General features: G+C 44.4%; 1 protein-coding gene across 1 annotated transcript; it reads right to left on the bottom strand.

Moving 5' to 3' along the window:
- Window positions 1-24,460, bottom strand: LOC311138000 (procollagen galactosyltransferase 1-like). The gene is made up of 12 exons (XM_084172646.1): window positions 24,121-24,460; window positions 13,096-13,206; window positions 11,385-11,502; window positions 10,460-10,594; window positions 10,086-10,290; window positions 8,879-8,998; window positions 8,507-8,583; window positions 7,864-7,970; window positions 7,478-7,610; window positions 3,031-3,158; window positions 2,402-2,608; window positions 1-2,065 (listed from the first exon to the last, which is right to left on the bottom strand). The coding sequence occupies exons 1-12, from the start codon at window positions 24,336-24,338 to the stop codon at window positions 1,795-1,797; spliced, it is 1,830 nt and encodes a 609-aa protein (XP_084028772.1). The 5' UTR covers window positions 24,339-24,460; the 3' UTR covers window positions 1-1,794.
- Window positions 24,461-24,503: the final 43 nt, after the last annotated feature.

Here is a 24,503-nt window from a genome sequence, read left to right on the forward strand (position 1 = left end):
ACTCTTTTTAACAAAATATTTTATTATTTGGTATGTAGTTACAAAAATGCTGTTATGACAGACAATGTAATCTAGTTGACTACTATGAGTGAGTCTCAACTGAATCGTAATATCTCCCACCTAACGGCTACAACAATGCCTTGGAAGGCAGGGCTACAACTAGAACCAACCCTTGGGAGGCCCCCTAGACCAGGGGTGTCAAACTCCTTCCATGGAGGCCCTAGTGTCTACTGGTTTTTGGTTTTTCCTTTCAATTAAGATCTAGACAATAAGGTAAGGGAAGTTCCTAACTAATCAGTGACCTTAATTCATAAATCAAGTACAAGGGAAGAGTGAAAACCCACAGACACTCGGCCCTCTGTGGAATGAGTTGGACACGTGCCCTAGACCAGGGTTTCCCAAACTCGGTCTTTCTCGGTCTTTCCTAGACCAGGGTTTCCCAAGCTTTACACTTTCTATCTTAACTGCTAGTTCGATGTGGCGACGCAGACCGACCGACCGACCCAGTTTGGGAGGAATCACATGGCTCCTCCTTGACCACAAAAGTGTGAGGCGTCTACTGCGGTCTCTGTGGTCGCTCCCGCCTGTGACCCTCGTATAGCTCTGTGTGAAGGCGACAAGGCATTAGCCTGAAAACAGACCAGAGGGGGCAAGTGGGGGAAAGGAGTACTCCACTGCTATAAACAGCTCTACTGTAACTCAATGGCCATGGACTGACAGAGGAGGTGGATAGTGGTGAATCCTAACATCCACTGAAGTCGAATTTGCACTTTTAGTGATGCATTGCTGTCAATTAAGAGATGAGGAAGATTTGACTTAAGTGGAAGTTAGGATTCTACCCATAGTTATTAACTTTGGGAGCCGTTGGTTTTTAAGAAGACGTACACTGCTATAAAGAGCACTACTGTAGCGCAATGGTTAGGGTCTGACAGGGAGGGCGGGTAGCCAAGTCATTAACTTTGGGAGATGTTCCTTTTTAATTACTACTGTTTTGGTATTAATGTCATATGTCATATGATAAGACTTTGAGCTCCTTGGTGAGGTTTCGGTAAAACTATGGGACTCGTTTGCGAAGCAGCACACAAATTTCAAGCATAAATCTCTAATTGATGCAAAATATGTTAGGTCTACCTATAGTTTAAAAATGAACAAATTAAAAAGGTAATCTTAAAACCATCTCCAAAAGCATGCAGATGCTTGTATTTTCCAGTCCTTTCAAAGACTGCTACAGTACACTGTTAAAGTACATAAACACACAATAAATGAATTATTAATTCTAGAGGTGACAAGGTCTACTCGGGTCAGTTGTGAGATTTGGCATGATGAACTAGGCTATAAGGCACTTGAGGCATGGTAGTGACCAATCAGAAACAAAGTTCCAGTTCACAGGCCAATCACATAACTGAAATGTAACCGACAGTACAACCAGATCACTGTAGACATGCAGATCCCACCCTGCATTTGGGTCTTGTAAATGCAGCAAAAAAAAAAGGTGAGTCCAACATATTTCTGAAATGAAAAAGAAAATGGAAGGAAAAAATGCTAAAAGAATGCAACCGATCCCTTATTTAACTTGTCATCTTTGGTTAAAAAACAAAACAAAAACAGCCGCCTGCGTACTATTCATCATGTCACTGCAATGATGCAAAGAAAGGGGGCTAAAACGTACAAAAACGACTTTAAAAAAACCCCATTGTGGTTCACATCACTCACAGTGGTTCTTAATCTTCAGCATATCTCTCCATCCATCCTCCATCGCCAACCCCATCCCCTTCCTCTCCACCCCCTCTCCTCTCATAGTTCGTCCCGTGTGGCTGTGCTGTCCAGAGGTGACTGGAGTACGTCAGAGTTCTGGGCCTCGGTGCTGATCTCCGCCTGCTCATGGGTCTTCCCCGAGCGGGCCCGGTCCCAGTCCGTACGCACCTTCTCGTTGTCCCACACCACGGAGGTCTCTGTGTCGCTGATGTAGCCCGCGTCTCCTGTGTAGTGAGTGGGGAACACTAGTAGGGGCTCGGCCGAGAAGGCCTTCAGGTCCCGCTCCTCAAACTGCTCCATATAGTCCGAGCTGGAGAGAGAGGTAAGAGAGAGAGGAGATACAGATGTCAAGGGATACATTGAAAAGAGGAATAGGTGAAAAGGGGTGAATCTCAAGTCTTGTCCTTGATTCCTTGTCTCTTCTCTCCTCGCCGCCTCCTCAAACCGTGAAGGGGAGCGAGGGGAGCTTCGGAAGATAATATCTTTCTCCTCTGATGCTCCCTTCGTTTCCTGCTGTTGCTTTGAAAAGAAGGCGAGAAGAGAGGACTCAAGGAATCAAGGAAAATACTTTTTTGAGATTTACCTGGAGAGACAGGCGACAGAAAGACACAGAGAGAGAGCGTACGACAGAGAGGGGTAAACTTACACAGGGTGTTTATTGAACATGACAGGGAGGAACTCATCTACGGGTAATATCCTCTTCAACGGCTCTGCCCTCAGCAGCTTCTGGGCTCCTTGTAATGACATCATATAGCCCAGTGTCCAATAGGAGTAGTCGGCCTCCACCAGGTTGTGTATATTGGGCACGGACTTCTCAGGGCGGTCCACCTGCATCCTCTTCCTGCCGATATAACTGGGAGTAAGAACAGTTGGGGAAGAGAAAGTTGAAGAAGGTTTACACCACATGGGAAGGGTAGACAGTAAGTGCTGAGTCAGCAAGCTAGAACAGGGGTTCTTAACTCTTTTAAAAGGACTGCTAACATTACAATTAACAATTAAGAACTAACCAAATACTGTATCATATGTCTGAGGGATCGGCCAGCGACATCCCAGGGACCAATGACGGTCCACGGACCAGAGGTTGAGACTCACTGACCTAGACTAGAGGATATCCAGTGTGTATAGTGAATGATATACAGTCTTTCGAACACTTACATCAGGTCCCAGTCTAGCCCCTGGCTCTCCACTTCAGTCATCAGAACACAATAGTAATTTAATGTATCTCTATGAGTGGAGCCACTGTCAGACTAGTGGAATAGTGTATGGAACACTCACATCAGGTCCCAGTCTAGACCCTGGCTCTCCACTTCATTCATCAGGTTCATCAGGCGTCGCTTGAAGAAGACCTCGAAACGCAGATCGTCCTCGATCACCAGGGAACTCTTCAGACCCCGCTCTGCGATCTGAACACACACAGAGATAGACAGAGAGAAAACAGTGACACTCACATTCAGACGACGCAAAGAAACTATCGTAGACTATCTATACCTGAGAGTGACAGCCAGGCCTGTGTTCCAGGGTTGGCTCAATTCAGAATTTTGGAATTGACTCCCATTCAACTCATGAGTTGAAATTCTAATTGAATAGGCTACACCCTACAGGATGTTGAATTTGAGTGACAGGAAGTGTAATTTAATTCAGTGCAATTCAAAGAAATACCACTCAGTCATAGAACATGAGAGTTTTATTGAATCCGACAGGTCACACTTCCAGATACCAAAGAATATATAATCACTAGAATAGCCAATTATATTTCCAACAACCATTTCATTTCTTTGGCTTCTTTTTGAAGGCCTCAGGGTTAACTTGAGGGTTAAACTAATACATTCTGGGAAATATATTATTTCCCCCAAATTGAACAAAGTTTCAGTGATTAATTAAATATAATAACTTATTCGCATACAGGTCAATGTTATCTTTAAATGTTATTAGCATACAGGTTTTGTTTTCCTTGACCATTCATTTTAAGAGTTTGTCCTGCATGTACACTACCAGTCAAAATAGCCACCCTTAGCCTTGATGACAGCTTTGCACACGCTTGACATTCTCTCAACCAGCTTCATGAGATAGTCACCTGGAATGCATTTCAATTAACAGGTGTGCCTTCTTAAAAGTTAATTTGTGGAATTTCTTTCCTTCTTAATGCGTTTGAGCCAATCAGTTGTGTTGTGACAAGGTAGGGGGTTATACAGAAGATAGCCCTATTTGGTAAAAGACCAAGTCCATATTATGGCAAGAACAGCTCAAATAATCAAAGAGAAACAACAGCCCATCATTACTTTAAGACATGAAGGTCAGTCAATACGGAACATTTCAAGAACTTTGAAAGTTTCTTCAAGTGCAGTCGCAAAAAACATCAAGCGCTATGATGAAACTGGCTCTCATGAGGACCACAGCAGGAATGGAAAACCCAGAGTTACCTCTGTGTCACGAATACAGCCGAGGCTGCCCCTCCTCCTTGCTCGGGCAGGCTTCGGCGTTCGTCGTCACCGGAGTACTAGCTGCCACCGATCAATGTTTCTGTGTTACACTAGTCTTGTCTTTATTAATCACACCTGTTACTCATTATGCTTATTTGTGTCCCTATAATTACCTCTGTTTTCCCTCCTGAGTTTGTGCGTGATTGTCCGTTGTTTTACGTCGTTTGGTGAGCTGTTCCTGCGTGGAGGGTTTGTTATGGTTTACTTTTGTTTAGTAAATCCATTCATTTTCTCAGTTCTGTGTCCTGCGCCTGATTCCGTTTGACCGCTTCACCCAGACGTTGACAGAATCACGCACCACCTATGGAGTCAGCAGGCACGTCCGATCCCAGCGCCTCGGTGGAGGAACGCATCCAGCAGCACTCGACCATGCTGCAGGCTTTAGGGTCGTCTATATATCGAGTGGTGAACACCATGGATCGATGGGAGAGAAGTGGGTTTCCTACACTTCCTCCTCCTCCGATTTCTCCCCCATCAAGACAATCAAACCCTGGATCCAGTGGAATTCGGCACTCGCTCCCGAGGGAATATGATGGGACAGCTGCCGGGTGTAAGGGTTTCCTGCTCCCGGTGGAGCTCTACCTGGCAACCATCCAACCGGCTCCCTCGGGATACGAGAGTGTGTCCGCCCTTATCTCCTGTCTGTCGGGCAGAGCCCTGGAATGGGCCAACGCGGAGTGGGGTGGAATAGACGCTGAGTCCGTACGTTACGAGGATTTCACCCGCCGTTTACGGGCAGTATTCAATCATCCGCCGGAGGGGAGAGTTTCACCTCAGCCAGGGAGGGAGGAGCGCACAGGACTTCGCCCTGGATTTCAGGACACTGGCAGCCAGCGCGGGATGGAATGAGAGGGCCCTGATTGACCACTACCAATGCAGTCTACGGGAGGACGTTCGTAGGGAGCTGGCCTGCAGGGACACGAATCTAAACCTGGACCAGCTGGTAGATTTATCGATCAGGCTGGATAACCTGTTGGCCACCCGCGGACGTCCGGATCAGGGTCCGTCCAGTCCATCCCCCAGCACTTCCGACTCCACTCCTATGGAGCTTGGAGGTGCTGATGTGGAGAGACCCGGCAAGGGGGTGGTCTCCTGCACCAACTGTGGCCGCAGAGGAAACACTGCGGGCCGGTGCAGGAGAGGACCCTCATGGAATCGAGGCAGCAGGCATGGCCCTGGTGGACCATCCCAGGTGAGTAGGCACCCACCTAACCCAGAGCTCCCTGTTGCTCACATGACGGTCAATGTACATTTCCCTGGATTTTCCCCACATTCCCAGCATAAGGCGCTCGTAGATTCCGGCGCAGCTGGGAATTTTATGGATAGGCTGGTTGCGCATAAATTAGGGATTCCTATATTGCCTGTAGATGTACCCTTCCCCATACGTGCCCTAGATACAGTGAGGGAAAAAAGTATTTGATCCCCTGCTGATTTTGTACGTTTGCCCACTGACAAAGAAATTATCAGTCTATAATTTTTATGGTAGGTTTATTTGAACAGTGAGAGACAGAATAACAACAAAAACATCCAGAAAAACGCATGTCAAAAATGTTATAAATTGATTTGCATTTTAATGAGGGAAATAAGTATTTGACCCCCTCTCAATCAGAAAGATTTCTGGCTCCCAGGTGTCTTTTATACAGGTTACGAACTGAGATTAGGAACACACTCTTAAAGGGAGTCCTCCTAATCTCAGTTTGTTACCTGTATAAAAGACAACGGTCCACAGAAGCGATCAATCAATCAGATTCCAAACTCTCCACCATGGCCAAGACCAAAGAGCTCCCCAAGGATGTCAGGGACAAGATTGTAGACCTACACAAGGCTGGAATGGGCTACAAGACCATCGCCAAGCAGCTTGGTGAGAAGGTGACAACAGTTGGTGCGATTATTCACAAATGGAAGAAACACAAAATAACTGTCAATCTCCCTCGGCTTGGGGCTCCATGCAAGATCTCACCTCATGGAGTTGCAATGATCATGAGAACGGTGAGGAATCAGCCCAGAACTACACGGGAGGATCTTATCAATGATCTCAAGGCAGCTGGGACCATAGTCAACAAGAAAACAATTGGTAACACACTACGCCGTGAAGGACTGAAATCCTGCAGCGCCCGCAAGTTCCCCCTGCTCAAGAAAGCACATATACAGGGCCGTCTGAAGTTTGCCAATTAACATCTGAATGATTCAGAGGAGAACTGGGTGAAAGTGTTGTGGTCAGATGAGACCAAAATGGAGCTCTTTGGCATCAACTCAACTCGCCGTGTTTGGAGGAGGAGGAATGCTGCCTATGACCCCAAGAACACCATCCCCACCGTCAAACATGGAGGTGGAAACATTATGCTTTGGGGGTGTTTTTCTGCTAAGGGGACAGGACAACTTCACCTCATCAAAGGGACGATGGACGGGGCCATGTACCGTCAAATCTTGGGTGAGAACCTCCTTCCCTCAGCCAGGGCATTGACAATAGGTCGTGGATGGGTATTCCAGCATGACAATGACCCAAAACACACGGCCAAGGCAACAAAGGAGTGGCTCAAGAAGAAGCACATTAAGGTCCTGGAGTGGCCTAGCCAGTCTCCAGACCTTAATCCCATAGAAAATCTGTGGAGGGAGCTGAAGGTTCGAGTTGCCAAACGTCAGCCTCGAAACCTTAATGACTTGGAGAAGATCTGCAAAGAGGAGTGGGACAAAATCCCTCCTGAGATGTGTGCAAACCTGGTGGCCAACTACAAGAAACGTCTGACCTCTGTGATTGCCAACAAGGGTTTTGCCACCAAGTACTAAGTCATGTTTTGCAGAGGGGTCAAATACTTATTTCCCTCATTAAAATGCAAATCAATTTATAACATTTTTGTTATAAATTGTGTTTTTCTGGATCTTTTTGTTGTTATTCTGTCAATCACTGTTCAAATAAACCTACCATTAAAATTATAGACTGATAATCAGCAGGGGATCAAATACTTTTTTCCCTCACTGTATGTACAATGTAGAATAGAAGAGGCATTTGAATTTCATTGAATTAAATTATATTTCCTTTAATTCAAATTTGAATTGCAACTCTGTATCCGGTTTACTACTTCAATTAAAATTAAATTAAAATTGAATTCAAGAATTGAATTGGAATTTGAGGCATTCTCAATAATATGAAGAATTGAGCTCAACCCTGCTGTGTTCATTAGGAGAACACCGTTGCAAAACTATTATTGGGCAAGTTCAGGTAGCACTTCCCCTGCTCACACCTCTTTCCAGATGTTGTAGTGTGAGAGGAAGCAGCCCAGCTCTCCCTTGGTGAGGGGCCTGCCGTGGTACGGATCACTGTAGCCTGGTAGCATGTGGATCCCCAGGGCATTGATTTCACTGATGTTCATTGCTCTGAGGGGGAAAGAGGGAGGGGCAGGAGAGAGGGGGGGTGAGGGAGAAAGAAAGAGACAGAGATAAAGAGAGAGACACAAAATAGAGAGGGAGAGAGAGATAACGGGGTCATTTTGAGCGCTTAAAGACATCATAAACAGTGGGGCAACTTCTGCTGTGTATGACAATGTGCCATCACTGAGTCTATCTTTAATGCTGCATGAAGTATATGACGTGCAGAGAGAGGAGTGCCTTCAAAAAGGGGTAAACTTACTTGCCGTCTACCGCTTGAATGACCTTGCAGGCAATCTCTTGCTCATACAGAGTCCTCAGCATGCGATCCCGCCGGTCGGGCCGTTTCTTTAGGTTGATCATGAACACCTGCACACACACGCAATACATGGGCCTTACTGTACGGTAGTGAGTCAATACATGCAATACCACATGACACCCATAGAGGGAGACATTTAGTTGAAGGGTACAAAAGAGACATTTTGAATTCTAGTGATAAATTCCAAAACGACAGCTACGCTTAGACACTCGTAAAACAATTGGATAGGTGTATGAAATGTGGTGACAATTCAACCCAGCCTACCAGAAGTTGAAGCAATTGCCTTATTGCTTAAACCCATTAGATCCTTACACATCTTCAGGAGTGCCTAGGGCAGGGGTGTCAAACTCATTCCATAGAGGGCCAAGTGTCTGCTGATTTTTGTAATTTCCTTTCAATCATGTCCAATTAAGACCTAGGGGCATTCCTAACTAATCAGTGACCTTAATTGATCAATCAAGTACAAGGGAGGAGTGAAAACCTGCAGACACTTGGCCTCCATAGAAATAATTTGACAATATGGGCCTAGGGGATAGGGATCAATAAGGAACTCAGAACCATATTCTGAGCTGGCTCATATCCTCACCTCATCAAAGCCCAGTTTGTCTTGTATCTTTCTGGGGGCCGGGATGTGCTCCGAGGGCAGCACATGAGGGTTCCGCACTAACGTGAGAAAGGAAAAAAATGATAGGAATGATAAACAACTCTCACATGCTGACCAGTAACATTAGTTAGAGAAGAGCGAAAAGCTCCAACGTCCAGCTGTGTTCCGATATCCACACTGGCATACTACTTAGAATGAAGCAATGTATTGAGTATCCATCCTGTGGTAACCCAGTGGTATGTCAAAAAGACGTCATTTCAACCAGTTTTGCCCATTTGGATGCTAGTATATGCTAGTATGGACATTAGAGAGCCGACTAACTTTTGACCTGTGACAATATAACATAACACTCACCATTGACCTCCAACAAGGAATGCAGGAAACTGTCTGCTTCGTCTGTCAGGGAGTTGTGGGCTCGCAGTGGCACAGGGAAATACCCATAAGTCTCTCTGTTACATAGGAACATCTGCACATCTGAGGAAGACGGAGGAAGAGTAGAGTGTAGAGGGAGAAGAGAAGTTTGTTATTAACGACAAGTTTTCTACAAACATTTACACTTGGCTTTGCTATGGCTATTCACACTGTAGATGAGGTTATTTGTCACGCCTCAAAATATCAACTTTCAAAACAAAAACATGACACTTATGTATTTATGCAAATGTGTATTAAGTTATCTTACACAAAGCATACACTATGTCCATGGATGGAATTAGAACAACCAGACTCTGGGAACTCACCACTGTCCGTTAAACCCCCAGGAATTCAGCAAAAGAAACACATGCGCAGAACGTGATTTGGATCCTTAGATTTGAGAAAGAAGTTTCCAGAGGGGCGATATGGGGGCAGGGGCCAAAACGTCATAGTTGTAGCCTCTGCTTATTCACAAAGTGCCTCGGAGTCGGACAGCTGATCTAGAATCAGGTCCTCCCTGTCCATATAATCTTATTCATTACTGTTGTGGAAAACTCCGATCTAAATGGCAGCCATTCTGAATTACCACAGTAAACCTATCTGCCATGTAAAACAGAACAGCAGTAGGCCTACCTACCATGTAAAACAGAACAGCAGTAGGCCTACCTGCCATGTAAAACAGAACAGCAGTAGGCCTACCTGCCATGTAAAACAGAACAGCAGTAGGCCTACCTGCCATGTAAAACAGAACAGCAGTAGGCCTACCTGCCATGTAAAACAGAACAGCAGTAGGCCTACCTACCATGTAAAACAGAACAGCAGTAGGCCTACCTGCCATGTAAAACAGAACAGCAGTAGGCCTACCTGCCATGTAAAACAGAATAACAGCAGTAGGCCTACCTGCCATGTAAAACAGAACCGCAGTAGGCCTACCTGCCAATGTAAAACAGAACAGCAGTAGGCCTACCTGCCATGTAAAACAGAACAGCAGTAGGCCTACCTGCCATGTAAAACAGAACGACAGTAGTAGGCATACCTGCCATGCGAGCGTAGACGGCAAACACAATGAAGTGTCCCAAATCATTATCATGCTGTATTGTATATGAAAGCTACTAAACAGGACAAAAGAGAGTGAACATGTTAACAGTACCTGCCATGCGAGCGGAGAAGGCGAAGACAATGATGTCATCGAAGGCCCAGCTGTAGTCTGGGTGAGGGGGGTGGAAGGCCAGCTGGCGTGACGACTCCTTCCTCAGGTCAATCAGGAAGGTGGAGTGCACCATGGGAACCGCGAAGCATCCCTTACGCACCTGCTTTCTCATAGGGATGTAAGCCGGGGTGCGCTTATAGTAACCCTGGAGGAGGAAGAGAGAGATGAGGGAGAAGTGTTTAGAATATGATGAGCACTTCTAAGCGTTTCAATCAAGGTGATTGTGCTCTCGCTTTAATGCACGCAAAGTATCTGGGAGGACACGACTGCACGCACGCATGCACACACACCCACCCACACAACTAGTACCGTACCTGGGAGGTCATGCCACACCAGAAGTTGGAGTAGGCTGCACGGGACTCTAACATGGGAGCTACAATGGTCTTGTTCTCCTTGATGAGCTTCCACAGCACATTAGGATTGGTCAATAGGTTATCACAGTCCACCACCTAGACAGGGGAGAGTGGAAGAGCGTGTGAGTGTGTGTGTGATGGAACTGAGCAAAGGAAGGGAGAGGGAACAGTGAGACACTTTCTCCACTTCCAGCTTTAAACATCACTCTGCAACATCAAACCTCTCTAGAGACACTTTAAACAATGTCATTGTAGCGGCAGCCTATGTCCAGCCACCAGAATCAATGTTAGAAGGAGGAGGCAGCGTTGGCCACAGACCTGGGTTCAAACAGTACTTGTTTTCTTTCACAAACTTTAGCTGCTCTATTTTAACCCAGTTCTAATTGCACACCATTACTGAAGACAACAGGCACATTTAAAGAACAAAACTACCTCATCTGCGTTTTCACTCAGTCCCAAAATTATACCCCTGCGAGTCCTGGACAATGTGTCTACGCTTAGGGGTGAAAGAATAGAACTCAAAGCTGTCATATCTAAGATTCTGCCAGGTTTGTTCCAGAACAGTAAATAGTATCACCAAGCCAGATGAATTGGTTTACTCTAAACCAGAAGTGAGATAGGAAAACATGACTCCTGCCGTTCTCTTATTGCTTTATTGTTCTAAAAAGGAGAACTCTGCGTCTCTGTAAAATAGGGCGGGTCGTCGTGGAGAAAGACTTGACTGCGTCCCAAACGGCACCATATTCCCTACATAGTGCACTACTTTTGACCAGGACCCACTGGTCAAAGGTAGTGCACTATGTAGGGAATAGGGTGCCGTTTGGGATGCAAACTGTTTATCTGTAAAAGAGGGTGGGGTCGTCATGGAGACCGGAGAAAGAAGTACCATGAAGTAGTCTGCCCACATCTCTCTCGCGGAGTCCAGTGCTGCCTGCCGCAGCTTCATCACGTGTGCGTAGCGGAGGTTGGTCCACTGCTTCGGGCTGTCTGCATCCTGGTACTCTCTGAGTGACAAACATTAACAAACAGGACATTCAGTACATCCTCTCTGGGAACAATTTACAGCAAGGTGCCTCTCTGTAACACTTTACATTCAGGTGCCTCTCCAGTGACACGTTACATTCAGGTGCCTCTCCAGTGACACGTTACATTCAGGTGCCTCTCTGGTGACACTTTACATTCAGGTGCCTCTCCAGTGACACGTTACATTCAGGTGCCTCTCCAGTGACACGTTACATTCAGGTGCCTCTCTGGCGACACTTTACATTCAGGTGCCTCTTTGTATCACTTTACATTAAAGGGGCAATCAGCAGTTGCTACGTCACTTTTTGGACTTATAAATGAATGAATGAATGAACGATATGTAGGCTTACCCATTGATTCTTTAAGAATATAGGCTAATTTATCAATATGAGGCATTTATAAATTAGCCTATATTCTTCAAGAATCAATGGTTAGCTTAGTTCAACAGTTGTACCCCATCAGAACCCAAAATATAAGCTTGTTTTACTCCAATGTTTGTAAACAAAGTAAATGTGAACTAACACTATATAGTCTCACGACACGATTAAAACTATAATGTTGATATAATGAATGGTCAGTCCTTGCATCCATAGCTCTGTCTATGAATTTGAGTGGTTATATTTCTCCAGCCCCATCCCTCAGCTTTATACCGAAACAGGGGCGGGGATTACGCTTTATTATTGTTTCTACCGCTGATTGCCGCTTTAAGGTGCCTCTCCGTAACACTTTACATGAACGTGCCTCTCCGTAACACTTTACATGAAGGTGCCTCTCCGTAACACTTTACATGAAGGTGCCTCTCCGTAACACTTTACATGAAGGTGCCTCTCCGTAACACTTTACATGAAGGTGCCTCTCCGTAACACTTTACATGAAGGTGCCTCTCCGTAACCCTTTACATGAAGGTGCCTCTCCGTAACACTTTACATGAAGGTGCCTCTCCGTAACACTTTACATGAAGGTGCCTCTCCATAACACTTTACATGAAGGTGCCTCTCCGTAACACTCTACATGAAGGTGCCTCTCCGTAACACTTTACATGAAGGTGCCTCTCCGTAACACTATACATGAAGGTGCCTCTCCGTAACACTTTACATGAAGGTGCCTCTCCGTAACACTTTACATGAAGGTGCCTCTCCGTAACACTTTACATGAAGGTGCCTCTCCGTAACACTTTACATGAAGGTGCCTCTCCGTAACACTCTACATGAAGGTGCCTCTCCGTAACACTTTACATGAAGGTGCCTCTCCGTAACACTCTACATGAAGGTGCCTCTCCGTAACACTTTACATGAAGGTGCCTCTCCGTAACACTTTACATGAAGGTGCCTCTCCGTAACACTTTACATGAAGGTGCCTCTCCGTAACACTTTACATGAAGGTGTCTTTAAGGAGGATATTAAGGGTTTATACGTAATTTGTAATTATTAGTTAATATGTAGTTTATAAATCACATATTAACCATCTATAAATGACTTATAAATGTAATGTAAGGCGTTAACTCTCCTGTATAAATGACACAGATAGATACAGAAACACACACAGTTTATAAAGTGAACATGAGAGGAACTCACGTGGGCTCCTCCTGCGGCCTCCACTCCACATAGTGGTAGAGCTTTTGGACCTTGACGAGCCAGTCACGCAGGATGGCTGTAGTGTTGTCCACATTGTGGTCCGTCGCTACCCTGTACAACACGGAGACAGAGGCACATTATTATTACAGGTATGATTCATTTTTTTTTCCTTTTCTGGTCAACAGTTTAAGGGTAATAAGCCCACACACCCCCACGTTTATAGGAGACGTGGAATTGGAAGTAGACCTGAGTAAAGTAGACACAGTAAACGTGAAGGATCATATCAGGGCTCAGATGACAGTACTTCAGTGTTCACTTCATTGTGGTCTATTGTCAGGAGCTGTGGGATACTGTCTCCTGCATTGAATTCCATACAAGCATGTTGTACACCCATACCATAGCAGCTCTAATATCCATCACACATCCTTGCCGGGTTACTAAATAGCAGAAAATATACTAAATAAGCAAGAATGCTGGGGAAGTGAAACTTTATGGTTAGTAGCTACTGAAAAGAAGGACTGTGTGTGTGCACTGTGTGTGTGTTTGAGAGAGTTCTTGTGCCACACTGACAGTTTGCGTGCCTGATTCAATTCTGCTGAGGTTCCAACTCAAACCACGTCATCAAGCTCTTCCTTCTTTCCGTCTATGTGAATAGGAATTAGAGAACGACTGATAATCAGCCGAGATGATATTGGCCTTTTCTAGTCTTTTTTTGGGTACTTTTTACCTCTTTTATTCCCCAATTTCGTGATATCCAATTGGTAGTTACAGTCTTGTCCCATTGCTGCAACTCCCGTACGGACACGGGCGAGGCGAAGGTCGAGAGCCATGCATCCTCCGAAACACGACCCTGCCAAGTCGCACTGCTTCTTGACATACTGCTCGCTTAACCCGGAAGCCAGCCGCACCAATGTGTCGGAGGAAACGCCGTACAGCTGGCGACCCAAGTCAGCGCCTGGCCGCCACAAGGAGGCGCTAGAGCGCGATGGGACAAGGACATCCCAGCCGGCCAAACCCTCCCCTAACCCGGACGACGCTGGACCAATTGTGCGCCACCTCATGGGTCTCCCGGTCGCGGCCGGCTGCGACACAGCCCGGGATCGAACCTGGATCTGTAGTGACGCCTCAAGCACTGCGATGCAGTGTCTTAGACCGCTGTGCCACTCGGGAGGCCGGCCTTTTCTAGTCTACCGGCTATTGGCCCATCTCTATCTGCTTTGCTGATAGTCCCTCTGCATAGCAAAACTGCAGCTATGCCAGCCACCACTCACTGCCTGAGCCACATGCACTGCACAATGCAAATGTCTAGCTGGGAAGATCAGAAGCAGCAAGCTAGCTCATTCTCCAACAGAAAGGTGCAGTATTGAGAAATTGATGAAATGACACAGTGACCAAAATCAAATTATTTTTGTTAATTCACTAATAATAAGGTAATCTACTCACGTTCACATACGCCGATTCATGGACCGTCTATATCCGGGTTGCATCCGGTTAATACGGACCAACATCACATGCGCACTAGAACTCAGTGCGCACAGAGAGCAGCGTGAGAAGCGACGACGTCATCACGTCATCCAAAAACAGGTCAGACATTGGATAAATATAAAATTGTAATATCTTCGCCTGTGAGTGATGAAAAACAATTGGCCTCAGTGACAATTATTTGAATAATTCAATGGATGTTTTGAGCAAAAAGGCAAATGACTAAAGTGTCTTATTAGGAATTTTCAAATCTGACTTCTATATGTGGCGGTGTATGGAAATGGTCTTTTTGGGCCAGGGCATCAGTTAAACTGTATTGCCGATGCAAAACTGTAGGAGCAGTCAAAACCGTGCTTCTAGACCAGAACCCTGAAGTTAACACAGGCTTAGGAGATATTTTATGTTTTTTTTTCTATCAAATAATATCAGTCAGTTAACATGACCTTTATGAAATATAAAGCCTTTACATTTTAGTCATTTAGCAGACGCTCTTATCCAGAGCGACTTCCAGTTAGTGAGTGCATACATTTAAATTTTTTTTGTAAACAACCATACTGGCCCCCCGTGGGAATCGAACATGCTCTACCAACTGAGCTACATCCCTGCCGGCCATTCCCTCCCCTACCCTGGACGACGCTGGGCCAATTGTGCGCCGCCCCATGGGTCTCCCGGTCACGGCCGGCTACGACAGAGCCTGGATTCGAACCAGGATCTCTAGAGGCACAGCTAGCACTGCGATGCAGTGCCTTAGACCACTGCGCCACTCTGCCTTTTATGGGCTTTATGTGCTTTTTTATTTTAAAAAACGTGACGTTAGCTGATGAAAATGGTCTCATAGAACAAAACGTATAAGATCTCCTAAGCCTGTGTTTACCAGAGACCTTATTTTTGACGTAAAACATTTTTTTTACTACAAAAACTCATTTTCTCATACGCTTTGTCCAACAAACTATGGCGGTGCTAGTGCCTACAAAAAGACACCATTACTATTGCTCTCTAGCTGGCTAGATAAACATGGTGCTAAGATATCAGATAGGAGCTAATAGCCAATGTGGCTAGCTAGCTACATGCACCATTTTCGGCAACGAGCCATCTGACTTGCTGAGTAACGTTAGCTATTTACTGGTTTTCTGATCTGACCAGCCGCAATCGTATCCGTATATTGGCGTGCATCATCGTTTCATCGTTTTTCCTACCTTCGCTCTCATTGTTAGATATTATGCACATTTATGGCTTGGTAGCAAATGTCATCGCCATTGAGCTAGTTCTCAATGTAGCAGTAAACTGAACCAAGTGACACTACATGACCAAAAGTATGTGGACACCAGCTCATCGAACATCTCTTTCCAAAATCATGGGCATTAATATGGAGTTGATCCCCCCTTCGCTGCTATAACAATCTCCACTCTTCTGGGAAGGCTGTTGGAACATTGTTGCGGGGACTTGCTTCCATTCAGCCACAAGAGCATTAGTGAGGTCGGGCACTGATGTTGGGCGATTAGGCCTGGCTCGCAGTCAGCGTTCCAATTCATCCCAAAGGTGTTCGATGGGGTTTAGGTCAGAGCTCTGTGCAGGCCAGTCAAGTTCTTCCACACTGATCTCGACAAACCATTTCTGTATGTACCTCGATTTGTGCACGGGGACATTGTCATGCTGAAACAGGAAAGGGCCTTCCCTAAACTATTGCCACAAAGTTGGAAGCACCGAATTGTCTAGAATGTCATTGTATGCTGTAGCGTTACGATTTCCTTTCACTGGAACTAAAGGGCCTAGCCCGAACCATGAAAAACAGCCCAAGACCATTATTCCTCCTCCACCAAACGTTACAGTTGGCACTATGCATTGGGGCAGGTAGCGTTCTCCTGGCATCCGCCATTGGACTGCCAGATGCTCATTGGACTGCTCATCACTCCAGAGAACGTGTTTCCATTGCCCCAGAGTCCAATGGCGGCGAGCTTTACACCAGTCCAGCAGACGCTTGGCATTGCACATGGTGATCTTAGGCTTGTGTGAGGCTGCTCGGCCATGGAAACCCATTTCATGAAGCTCCCGACAAACAGTTATTGTGCTGACGTTGCTTCCAGAGGCAGTTTGGAACTCGATAGTGAGTTTTGCAACCGAGGACAGACTATTTTTACGCGCTTCAGTACTCTGCGGTCCCGTTCTGTGAGCTTGTGTGGCCTACCACTTCGCGGCTGAGCCGTTGTTGCTCCTAGACGTTTCCACTCCACAATAACAGCACTTACAGTTGATCGAGGCAGCTCTAGCAGGGCAGAAATTTGACGAACTGACTTGATGGAAAGGTGGCATCCTATGACGGTGCCATGTTGAAAGTCAGTGAGCTCTTCAGTATGGGCCATTCTACTGCCAATGTTTGTCTATGGAGATTGCATGGCTGTGTGCTCGATTTTATACAACTGTCAGCAACGGGTGTAGCGGAAATAGCCGAATTCACTAATTTGAAGGGGTGTCCCCATACCTTTGGCCATGTAGTGTATAAGCGATGGAGAGAGATATCAGGAGATGTAAAAGGGAGCGGAGTTACAGCCTCGCTCTATCCAATCGTAGCAGTAGGATCAAGTTACAACCAGCCCATTTCTTAACAGATAGCTGAAATAGCCAATTTAGTTGTTTCAAATTTCATGCTGGCATTTGAGTTGTTTAGAGATGCTTCTGACAGCTGGGGAAGAAAAAAAAATCACAATCATGGAAAATGACAAAAAAATACTTGTTTCATAAGCATCCATGATCACAAATCATAATGTTACGATGGGATCCATTTGCATTGAATAGATGTTACTTTATACTCTCAAACTAAGAGCAGTGCCTATTATGATGTCCTTCCATACAGGCGTGACATGCTGGAGTGATGATTCTATGCAAATGTTGATCAGTAGCAGGGATGGGCAAAAATTACAATTACAACATACAGATACAAAATACCATTAAGAGCAATGTATCAATATAAACTACAAAGAAATGTCTATTTTTTATTGTATTTAATTAAAATACATGGTTTTTGTATTTTAAAATACAAAAATACATTTGCAAGTAGCTGGCCGTACAGCAACAACATTCTCAGTAACGGTTACAAAAACTTTTGCTATGACTGTGATATGTTGTTGTTTATCTACCTTAGTTGAGCAAGTCCCTCTGGATAAGAGTGTCTGCTAAATGACCAACATGTATATGTCAACAGAACATACCAAAATGAACTGCAAAGCACACTGGGTAATATTATTGGACTTGTTTCAGGGCAGAGCTTATTAGAATAATACTCAGCATGCTTTGCAATTGTTCATTTTCACATTAACATTTTAGTCATTTAGCAGACACTCTTCTCCAGAGCGACTTACAATTAGTGCATTCATCATAAGATAAAGTGCATTCGGAAAGTATTCAGACCCCTTGACCTTTTCCACATTTTGTTACGTTACAGCTTTATTCTAAAATTCATGCAGAATAGTGCCTAGGGGTTGTTTCTAGGCAGGAGTGCTGGTTTGGCCTAAACCTCTAGGCACAACAGTGTCACTGACAGCACAGCTTGTAATGCTCCAGTCCTGATGGCAAGCAGCCAAAGCAGGTTATATCTTCTCAGTGTGGAGTAGGGTGCTGGAGTGCTGATGTCACACTGGTCTGTGAGAACACTGCAGCTCCTTGCTAAGTTTGTTCTCTCCAGTCTCCTCACTCTAGCTGTGCAAGATTTACCTACATACTCAAACTCCCGATTACACATCCAGGCCTCTCCAAGTCTTGTGTACAGTCAAAATCCACTCCTCTGCTCTCCAGAAACCGTATGCAGGGGTAGCCTACACTGTCATTCTGTCCAAGCCATTGGTTGTGTAGATCCAGATAGGGCTATGCTTCAACTCCAATAATGACATTTTACATTCATTTAGGATCTGAGGCATATAGCTGGATCTATACAAAAATGGTCTGGAGCTGGGGCGTGGACTTATCTCAACATGAGCTGACAAAACATTGATGTTACAGTGAAATGTCCTTAAGCCTATTATGGAAATCAAAGTGCAAAACTGTTTGTTACTGTAAGGCCGTGCTTATAACATAGCTATGTGTTTATGACAGAACATTAACCATGTTTTTAACATAGGAAACTGTTAGGAAAAGGCACAGATGTGCCTTAATGGGCTTACAAACACATCTAAAAAAAATGCTTCGTTTTGGTGTCTACCACACGTCCTTACCTAACACATATTACAAGTATAACATTGAATAAAAATGTTTTTGTTTTTTTACACAAGCAGTAACATATTTACTGTCAACTGGAGTATAGCCTAAGCCCACACAGTTAGGCTAGTATATTGAAAGACTAGTCTAGCCGGAACGCCGTGGTATATTGTGACCTCACTACACTGTGGCCCATTCATGGAGGTAGGCCTAAAGTAGGTGAGTGAATATCATTTTAGAGCATTCCAATCCTCTCCAGCGAGTCCCCAGCCCCAGCCAAGCAGACAGCTTGTGCCTCAGAGCCTCATACCCATGTGTAGGGTGACTGTTTGAACATTTTGTTTGGGTGTAAATGGTGAACCCCATCCCCCTCTTCCCCTCCTCCCTTCCCCAGTGCCCCACCCTCACCTCCAGCCAGCCGCTGGTAGACAGATGTTTACAAAACCTAGGGCTAGATCTCTATTTGCCACTTCCTATTTTGGTTCAGGTCAGGAGTATGCAGGGGTGAAAGTAAGCTGGTAGGCTCCGGCACAGAGTACAGGCAAAATAAATAGTGGGGGTATGCCATACTGGTAAAACATGAGCCTCTCACAATAATTAAAACATAGATTCCAAGAAAACTGTAAACTATTACACTACTTATCATTACCGCATGTCAGTTGCATGAGAAACGTGTGGAATACGCTCCAAAATGTGTGGTTCCAGATAACACTGACATTTGGCCAAGGCAGAGATGAGTGGCCGAGACGCGCGCGGACAGCAGTGTACGCATACATTCAGGTTACAAGACTTGTGTAGGCCTAATGAATGACAATCATCGAACTGATGTCTCTTTGCATTTATCAAGTGGCATGTGCACAGTAGAGGTCTTCACAGGTCCAAAAAGTTGGACCCGTTCTGAAATGGACCTGGGGCTTTCCCAACCTGTAATTTAAATGGTTTTTGATTTGGATTTCATGTAATGGACATACACAAAATAGTCAAAATCAGTGAAGTTAAATGAAAAAAAGAACTTGTTTAAAAAAAAATCAAAAAAATTAATAACAGAACAGTGGTGCGTGCATATGTATTCACCCCCTTTTCCATGAAGCCCCTAAATAAGATCTGGTGCAACCAATTACCTTCAGAAGTCACATAATTAGTTAAATAAAGTCCACCTGTGTGCAATCTAAATGTCACATGATCTCAGTATATATACACCTGTTCTGAAAGGCCCCAGAGTCTGCAACACCACTAAGCAAGGGGCACCATGAAGACAAAGGAGCGCTCCACACAGGTCAGGGACAAAGTTGTTGAGAAGTACAGATCAGGGTTGGGTTATAAAAAAAAAACAGAAACTTTGAACATCCCACGGAGCACCATTAAATCCATTATTTAAAAATTGAAAGAATATGGCACCACAACAAACCTGCCAAGAGAGGGCCGCTCACCAAAACTCACAGACCAGGCAAGGAAGGCATTAATCAGAGAGGCAACAAAGAGACCAAAGATAACACTGAAGGAGCTGCAAAGCTCCACAGTGGAGATTGGAGTATCTGTCCATAGGAACACATTAAGCCATACACTCCACAGAGCTGGGCTTTACGGAAGAGTGGCCAGAAAAAAGCCATTGCTTAAAGAAAAAAATAAGCAAACATGTTTGGTGTTCGCCAAAAGGCATGTGGGAGACTCCCCAAACAAATGGAAAAAGGTACTCTTGTCAGATGAGACTAAAATTGAGCTTTTGGGCCATCAAGGAAAATGCTATGTCTGGCGCATACCCAACACCTCTCATCACCCCGAGAACACCATCCCCACAGTGAAGCATGGTGGTGGCAGCATCATGCTGTGCAGATGGTTTTCATCGGCAGGGACTGGGAAACTGGTCAGAATTGAAGGAATGATGGATGGCGTTAAATACAGGGAAATTCTTGAGGGGGGGGATGAATTGTCTTATTTCTTGTTTGTTTCACCAAAAAAGTATTTTGTATCTTCAAAGTGTTGTGTAAATCAAATGATACAAACCCCCCAAAAAATCAATTTTAATTCCAGGTTGTAAGGCAACAAAATAGGAAAAATGCTTAGTATTCAGACAGCTTACCCTTTTCCACATTTTGTTACGTTACAGCCTTATTCTAAAATGGATTCTATTTTTTTTTACTCATTAATCTACACACAATACCCCATAATGACAAAGCGAAAACAGGTTTAGACATTTTTGCACATTTATAAAACATTTAATAATGATACCTTATTTATATAAGTATTTAGACCCTTTGCTATGAGACTCGAAATTGAACTCAGGTGCATCCTGTTTCCATTGATCATCCTTCTACAACTTGATTTGGAGTCCACCTGTGGTAAATTCAATTGATTGGACATGATTTGGAAAGGCACACACCTGTCAATATAAGGTCCCACAGTTGACAGTGCATGTCAGAGCAAAAACCATGCCACGAGGTCGAAGGAATTGTTCGTAGAGCTCCGAGACAGGTTTGTGTCGAGGCACAGATCTCGGGAAGGGTACCAAAACATTTCTGCAGCAGTGAAGGTCCCCGAGAACACAGTGGCCTCCATCATTCTTAAATGGAAGAAGTTTGGAACCACCAAGACTCTTCTTAGAGTTGGCCGCCCAGCCAAACTGAGCAATCGGGGGAGAAGGGCCTTGGTCAGGGAAGTGACCAAGAACCTGATGGTCACTCTGACAGAACTCCAGAGTTCCTCTGTGGAGATGGGAGAACTTTCCATGAGAAAAAATATTATCTGGTCTGATGAAACCAAGATTGAACTCTTTGGCCTGAATGCAAAGTGTCACGTCTGGAGGAAACCTGGCACCATCCTTTCGGTGAAGCATGGTGGTGGCAGCATCATGCTGTGGGGATGTTTTTCAGCGGCAGGGACTGGGAGACTAGTCAGGATCGAGGGAAAGATGAACGGAGCAAAGTACAGAGAGATCCTTGATGAAAATCTGCTCCAGAGCACTCAGTACCTCAGATGGGGGCAAAGGTTCACCTTCCAACAGGACAACAACCCTAAGCACACAGCCAAGACAACGCAGGAGTGGCTTCGGGACAAGTCTCTGAATGTCCTTGAGTGGCCCAGCCAGAGCCTGGACTTGAACCCAATCCAACATCTCTGGAGAGACCTGAAAATAGCATTGCAGCGACACTCCCCATCCAACCTGACAGAGTTTGAGAGGATCTGCAGAGAAGAATGGGAGAAACTCCCTAAATACAGGTGTGCCGAGCTTGTAGGGTCATACCCAAGAAGACTCGAGGCTGTAATCGCTGCCAAAGGTGCTTCAACAAAGTACTGAGTAAAGGGTCTGAATACTTTTGTAAATTTAATATCTGTTTTTTATTTAATAAATTTGCTACAATTTCTAAAAACCTGTTTTTGCTTTGTGATTATGGGGTATTGTGTGTAGATTGACGAGGGAAAAAATTAACTTAATCAATTTTAGAATAAGGCTGTTACGTAACAAAATGTGGAAAAAGTCAAGGGGTCTGAATACTTTCTGAATGCACTGTATCTGTGACCAGCAGATGCATATCTGTATTCCCAGTCATTTGAAATCCATAGATTAGGGCCTAATGCATTTATTCAATTGACTGGTTTCCTTATATGAACTGCAACTCAGTAAAGTCTTTGAAATTGTTTGAAAATGTTGCGTTTATATTTTTGTTCAGCATAGCTGTGCTAAAGTGTGTTACGCCAGTATGATTAAGCCTTTATTTAGTATTCTAGATCTAATTATAGACATGTTGACTAACAAAATAGCTTACCAAATGTTGGAAATGAGTAAAAAAATATTTAAATTAGGCTTCAAAACATTCATTTTTTCGCACCCCAGTTACAAAATTGTTACACCGTCCCTGAGTAACGTGCACAGGTAGCCTACATGAGCCTTTTGAAGTAATTGTTTGCAATCAGATGAAAACATCATGACTGGTTGTGTTTATGCCACATTAAAATGTAATACATTTCAAAGTTAAATGTACTATTAGGCCCATGGAATCCTATTAAATTAATAAGGATTCTATATGTAATTCTATGTTTAGGCCCACTGGGCACACTGGTTGAATCAACGTTGTTTCCACATCATTTCAATGAAATTACGTTGAATAGACGTTGAATTGACATATGTGCCCAGTGGGTTGGTACTGTAGCACACAAGACACAGGTGGACAAGCAGGTTGAACCTTACTCTCCCCCCCATTTTATTTTTATCGGACAGTAAACTACTTGGCTACCCTTTGCACATCACACTCATGCCCTTTAAACCAACTGAATGCCATTTATTTAACTACATTAACAGAGTGTTAACAAAGTGTTAATCTAAACTAATGTTGTCAGCTACTCTAGTTTGAGAGGATTTCCCAGTTGCTCTGGTTAGTCCATTGTAATTATGGCATTGTCCCACTTAGTCCAAGCACATTGGCCTGTACACAACTCATTCACTAACAATATGTCCATATCAGTAGTAGACTAACCATAGCAGAGGTTCCAAGTCATTGTTTATTTTTATTTTTTTACCTCAAAACAACATCAATGCTGTGTAGCGATAGGCTACACAGTATCTTATCTGACCTGGAGGTTAATACCAAGTAAAACTCCAATTGACCTCCACCCCACCACCCACATAGACTGCTAAAATATAAAGATCCACAGTCCCCTCCCCGATTTCATCATGGGGGACAATCAAGAGATTTCCTGTGGCTAAATTTCCTGTAGTCATCATCTCAGTTTAATAGCTGAACTAACGGATCAGTATTTAGCCTAGGCCTTAGGGCGATACATTCATAAATCTGAATAGAGAATAGCCTGCAGACAGAGGGGAGAAATAGAAGATATATAGACAGGTCTCAGCTAGTTACAGGGAGTGGGGCTCTATCTTTTCAATGGGTGAATAAATACTACGTAGGCCCTGGCTAGTAGTAGTGGCTACAACTTCAACAGAAATGCCAAATATCTGACCAATTAAATTGAACACTATGCACCATGCAGTGCACTCTACGTAATTAATTCGAGAATCTGGTGACGTTGCAAGAAAATGACTACCCCACTTTCCCCCTAAATTCTCTCACAGACTCACTGCAATGAAAGTCGCGCCCCCCTCGCCTGGTTTCATCTTTCCAGAACTTTTGTGATGTTAGGTGTAATTCTGATCTTGCATATGTACAATGTGGTTGGTGCTAGGAAAGTTGCTTTTGACTGTCATCTAAAAATAATAAAATTAACAAGTAACGAGGAATATGACACCCTGCCCTTGTAAATTACAGTAACGTTAGCTAGCTAATATGTTTGCCACATCAATACCATCATAAAACAGAGACCATACCTCACATTTAAACTGAATGTTCGAGAGACACTTACCAAATTGCCACGCGGTCCTTGGGATAATTCAGACGTTCGATAGTTCCAAGGAAATAAGGCAGAGAATGTTCAGAGTTGCGGCATACGAGGGCAATGAGGACCCGCGGGGCAAGAAGTGGCGATTCCGGGCTCCAGCGCTCTTCGGGAAAGTATCCTTGAGCTGGTCCGGAGAACAGTAACGTCAGGGCGGTGGACAGAAGGAACATGTACCGGTGCATCGCACAGCAAATAGAGAAAAAGCAAGTTATAAACTAACAAAGAAACACACTATGCAGAAAGAGCAAAGATTTCACTGATTTGAAGCACTTTCGCACCACCGAGAAAAACGCAACACCTCAGTGACAACGCTGCAAATAATGTCAGGCTCTATTCAACCAGAGGAT

Source organism: Coregonus lavaretus (assembly GCF_964263955.1).
Source record: "Coregonus lavaretus genome assembly, chromosome: 2".
Lineage (NCBI taxonomy): Eukaryota > Metazoa > Chordata > Actinopteri > Salmoniformes > Salmonidae > Coregonus > Coregonus lavaretus.

Coding starts and splice junctions, on each gene's coding strand:
- LOC311138000 (XM_084172646.1), bottom strand. CDS start 24,338: ATGCACCGGTACATGTTCCTTCTGTCCACCGCCCTGACGTTACTGTTC. Junction 10,595..11,384: donor TGTGGGCAGACTACTTCATG/GTACTTCTTTCT, acceptor TCCCCTGTCTAG/GTGGTGGACTGTGATAACCT. Junction 8,584..8,878: donor TTCCTTGTTGGAGGTCAATG/GTGAGTGTTATG, acceptor TTCTCACGTTAG/TGCGGAACCCTCATGTGCTG.